The 5,000-nt window shown below is 53.5% G+C and overlaps 1 protein-coding gene across 1 annotated transcript in view; it reads right to left on the bottom strand.

The window, feature by feature from the left end:
• kcnn3 (potassium intermediate/small conductance calcium-activated channel, subfamily N, member 3) overlaps positions 1-5,000 on the bottom strand; it is a 56,491-nt gene that overhangs the window by 22,590 nt on the left and 28,901 nt on the right. Inside the window, exons 5-6 of the mRNA XM_076970517.1 lie at positions 4,492-4,788; positions 3,066-3,187 (exon numbers count right to left, since the gene is read on the bottom strand). Coding sequence (XP_076826632.1) covers positions 3,066-3,187; positions 4,492-4,788 — 419 coding nt within the window. The remainder of the gene's footprint in view (positions 1-3,065; positions 3,188-4,491; positions 4,789-5,000) is intronic.

Below are 5,000 nucleotides of genomic sequence, written 5' to 3'. Positions count from 1 at the left end.
AGTGTGGAACCTTTACAGTGGGCCAGTGAACAGGCCAGGGCCTTTACAGTGGGCCAGTGAACAGGGCGGGGCCTTTACAGTGGGCCAGTGAACAGGGCAATGCTTTTACAGTGGGCCAGTGAACAAGGCGGGGCCTATACAGTGGGCCAGTGAACAGGGCGGGGCCTTTACAGTGGGCCAGTGAACAGGGCGGAACCTTTACAGTGGGCCAGTGAACAGGGCGGGGCCTTTACAGTGGGCCAGTGAACAAGGTGGGGCCTTTACAGTGGGCCAGTGAACAGGGCGGGGCCTTTACAGTGGGCCAGTGAACAGGGCAGGGCCTATACAGTGGGCCAGTGAACACGGCGGGGCCTTTACAGTGGGCCAGTGAACAAGGCGGGGCCTATACAGTGGGCCAGTGAACAGGGCGGGGCCTTTACAGTGGGCCAGTGAACAGGGCAATGCTTTTACAGTGGGCCAGTGAACAAGGCGGGGCCTATACAGTGGGCCAGTGAACAGGGCGGGGCCTTTACAGTGGGCCAGTGAACAGGGCGGAACCTTTACAGTGGGCCAGTGAACAGGGCGGGGCCTTTACAGTGGGCCAGTGAACAAGGTGGGGCCTTTACAGTGGGCCAGTGAACAGGGCGGGGCCTTTACAGTGGGCCAGTGAACAGGGCAGGGCCTATACAGTGGGCCAGTGAACACGGCGGGGCCTTTACAGTGGGCCAGTGAACAAGGCGGGGCCTATACAGTGGGCCAGTGAACAGGGCGGGGCCTTTACAGTGGGCCAGTGAACAGGGTGGAACCTTTACAGTGGGCCAGTGAACAGGGCAGGGCTTTTACAGTGGGCCAGTGAACAAGGTGGGGCCTTTACAGTGGGCCAGTGAACAGGGCGGGGCCTTTACAGTGGGCCAGTGAACAGGGCAGGGCCTTTACAGTGGGCCAGTGAACTGGGCGGGACCTTAGGCTGAGCATTCTAGGTTGTAATGGAAGAGGGGCTCCTGAGCAAAACCCCACCCACAGCTTATAGCAGAGGCATGTCCCATCTACAGCCAACACCCCATTTTGTCCGTGCCATCGGTGAGCAGCGGGCTAAGCAAATGCAAACTGGCTGGGGGAGCCAGTTTCTCCCTATCTCTCTCTCTTTCTTCCTTTCGCTCCCCCTCTCTGCACGCCATTGCATTGTGGCTGTGAGTGATTAGCACTCTCCTCCAAGCATGCTGAGGCGTTTAATGAAGCAGTCCAAGTGGCGTCTTTACTATCCAATGGCACACTGACTAGGGAACAGGGGACGGGACCTTCTTCCACTCTCTAGCGAGCAGAGACGTGCAAAATGAGCAGAGGCTTTCAAGGAAACTGGAGATGACTAGATTTGTTCATATAGATGAACGGCTTAAATGTCTGGGAATATGCTGACTCCACCTCCACGAGACCACGTACTTGTAAGTGGATCGAAGACATTGAATGTCTCCTGTCTCAATGGAAGAGAGATCCTACGAGATCTTTCACATTTACATCCCGCAGGTGAAGCCTCTGTACAGGAAGACGGAGGAGGTCCTACAAGCCACACCCGATTCTTTAGTCCCGATAGCCGCACGATTTGGGTTACTTGACTTATTCTCACACACTATTTTCCACCCTGCTGAGCGAAGCAGGAAGATTCGGTGCTGGACCGTTCCGTCACCACTCGGACCGGCGGGACACATACAACTCCAGTCTGTGCTGTGACTCGACCCCAATGAGATTCTGCTGATACACTGATTCATACTGTAAAACTATGTAACCAGTAAAACTGGAATTACAACGCATGCCTTATTAAAAACCTTCTGCCCTAATTTGAATTGCGCAATAAAGAATGACTGTAAATTGTGGGAGTGCAGTAATTACTGATCTATGCAATGATTCTGGGATTGTGTAACTAACTGGAAAAGGTGGTTTTCAGGCTGGTAGGAACTTGGAACTCAAATGTTAACTCTATGAGATGTTTGCATGTGGTTGTTTTCCTGTGTTAAATCCATGATTTTAAAAAGTAACAGGCTGAGAAGGAGCCGGTGTTTCGTTGTGACCTTGTTTTACTGTAGTGGCAACTGCTGGAGATCCATCTCAGTGCAGCATGGACATGGTGCTCATCAGCACGGCTGATTGGACCATCTTGCGTGTCCTGGTGATGTCTACATCATCACCCCTTGCCCATATGACTCTCAGACAGGCCAATTTCATCGAGTGTCAAACGTCCTACCGGCCCGACCCGGGGAACACCCGTTCTTCCAAATAAATGCGTGTGCTCTGTTACCACGGCAACAGGCACAGCCGAGGAGCAGGGACACACACGCAGTCGCCCGGGTCCCCGATTGAGGCAACGGCCTTCACAGGAAGCACACGGGGAACGGCTGGTGGCACGCCGCCATGCGATCACAGCACAAGAATCAGTCTCGCTCTCCATCAACCCACCACTACCTCCACCACCACCACCTTCATCCCATCACCACCACCATCTCCTCCACCTTCATCCTATCACCACCACCATCACCCCACCACCACCACCACCACCTTTATCCCATCACCTCCACCACCACCACCTTCATCCCATCACCTCCACTATCACCTCCACCACCACCTTCATCCCATCACCTCCACCATCACCTCCACCACCACCACCACCTTCACCTCCACTACCACCACCTTCATCCCATCATCACCACCACCACCACCTGCAGCAGCACCACCACCACCTTCATCCCATCACCACCACCATCACCTCCACCACCACAACTTCATCCCATCATCACCACCACCACCACCTCCAGCACCACCACCACCACCTTCATCCCATCAGCACCACCATCAACTCCACCACCACCACCTTCATCCCATCACCACCACCATCACCTCCACCATCACCACCTCCACCACCTCCAGCACCACCACCACCACCTTCATCCCATCACCACCACCATCACCTCCACCACCACCACCACCACCTTCTTCCCATCACCTCCACCACCACCACCTTCATCCCATCACCACCACCATCACCTCCACCATCACCACCACCACCTCCAACATCATTACCACCTCCACCTCACCTCTCACACACTCGTACAGTCCAGGCCGCAATGATCCAGAGAGAGATGCTGAAGACCAGTAGCACTGTGCCTGGGCAGATAGTCATCAGGGTCTTCATCACGAACCGCGTGTTAAAGTGCACCTAGTGAGAAAACACACAGACACAACACACACACACACACACACACACACAGGTTCATCAGCCCATCTCGGCCGACTTTAGTGCCATTTTCACCTGCTGAGAAAATTTCCCAGCAATCACATAGCCATCTGTTCGTCAGAGTGCAATTGAGGACAATACCACCAACTAGCCACTGGCCTCCATCGAAATCGGAAGAAGCTTCGCCACGGCCCTAACCCACACAACACATTCTCCACCAGAACCTTCATCAACCTGTGAACCGCAGGAGAGCTGTGACGGCCACCATGGCCATTTGTCAGCGTTCCTGACGCCTTCTCTCAAAAAAAAATGGACAAATAAATGAGTCTGACACACGGGAACCTTCCAAGCACCCAAACCTGACCATCAGTCACATAATCATATTCTAAAACAAAACAGAAAATGTCCACTCAAAAAATCATACAGTGCCTCTGACAAAAATATCCCACCCAAACAAAACAATTACGTTAATTAAGTCTTTGTACTAACACAGGCTTGACTAATTACTATGTAAATGCTCAGGAAGCTTTCAGTCTATATGCAACAAAGAGAAATCTATCGTTGACCTTTGTCTGACTCCCTCGAGTACCGACTCTCCCTCACTCTGCAGCCGCGTCGGAGCCGTCGGAGCCGGGCCACATCCTGGCCTGTTTTCTCATCACGCTCACAAGGAAAGCAAATGGTTATTGCACTCGGCTCTCTACAGTCTGCACCATTAAATCTGCTTCTGCCTATTAGCCGGGCATATTAGCCGGGCAAAGTCCCGTCACTCCACAAAACACCCGCCCTTGGTGGCAGTGCGAGAATTATTCAGGAGTGGTTGGATTCCCGTGGTAGGATGGAAGTGTGGAAAATGAGGCCCGAGGTAAAAATAAGAGAAAAAAATTTCAAGGACGAGATTGGGACAGGAAGCAGAAGAATAGAGGATAGGAAGTGCAGAGAGCAGGTGGGACAGCAGTCATGAGAGACACTGAGAAACAGGTCAATGAGAAAACACCCCAAGAAGGGCGAACTGCGCAATGCAGTCCCCGCAGCGCAACACCGCGTGCTTCTCTGTTAACGTAATAGTGACGTTTTACGTACGCTAACATCGCAGACGGTTTCGATGAGCCGTGGCGTTCGTGCGACCCAACACGCATGCAAATCTAAAACCTGAAAGGTCTGCGAATTTTGCGTTTTATATATCGCAAAGTGTACGGCTATCGTGACACGATTCGAAGGCGTTGCGAAGTAATTTGACGGTATGATTCAAACCCTTGCCACAACAGTCCCGAGGGAGTCCTGACCTTGTTCAGGGCCCCGATGCTTCGTGACGAGGCGTCCGTGAAGAGCTTGCTGTGGAGGAGCATGACGCGGGCGATGAGGTAGAGTCTCAGAAACATGGGCACCGACAGCACCATGTCCAGGTCCGCCTCCGCATGCGAGGGCACGTAGGTGAAGGCGAGACGCGCCCGCCAAACGAACTTGAAGTCCCCCGGCACCGGGTGCACGGCAGACACCAAGAGCTCCAGCGCAATCAGTAGCACGCGCTCCATTGTCATGGCGATGCGCCAGTCATCCGCTCCATTGTCAATGACAAAAAGCTGAAAGAGGGGGGACGGGGGGGGGGGGGGGGGGGGACATGGGGACAGGGTGGGGGGGACATGGGGACAGGGTGGGGGGGACAAAAAGGTTATTTGACATTAAGGTGGAAGCCATAACAGTGAATGTGACATACGCAGATGAGCACTGAGTGATGGCGAACTGAGCAGAAATACTGTAGAGGACTCAGGCCTGTCAAAGCCTGGAAATGCTG

This window comes from Brachyhypopomus gauderio, chromosome 13, assembly GCF_052324685.1.
Source record: "Brachyhypopomus gauderio isolate BG-103 chromosome 13, BGAUD_0.2, whole genome shotgun sequence".
Classification (NCBI taxonomy): domain Eukaryota; kingdom Metazoa; phylum Chordata; class Actinopteri; order Gymnotiformes; family Hypopomidae; genus Brachyhypopomus; species Brachyhypopomus gauderio.
Note: the sequence above shows the minus strand (reverse complement) of the source record. Positions and strands in the feature narration are given on the sequence as shown.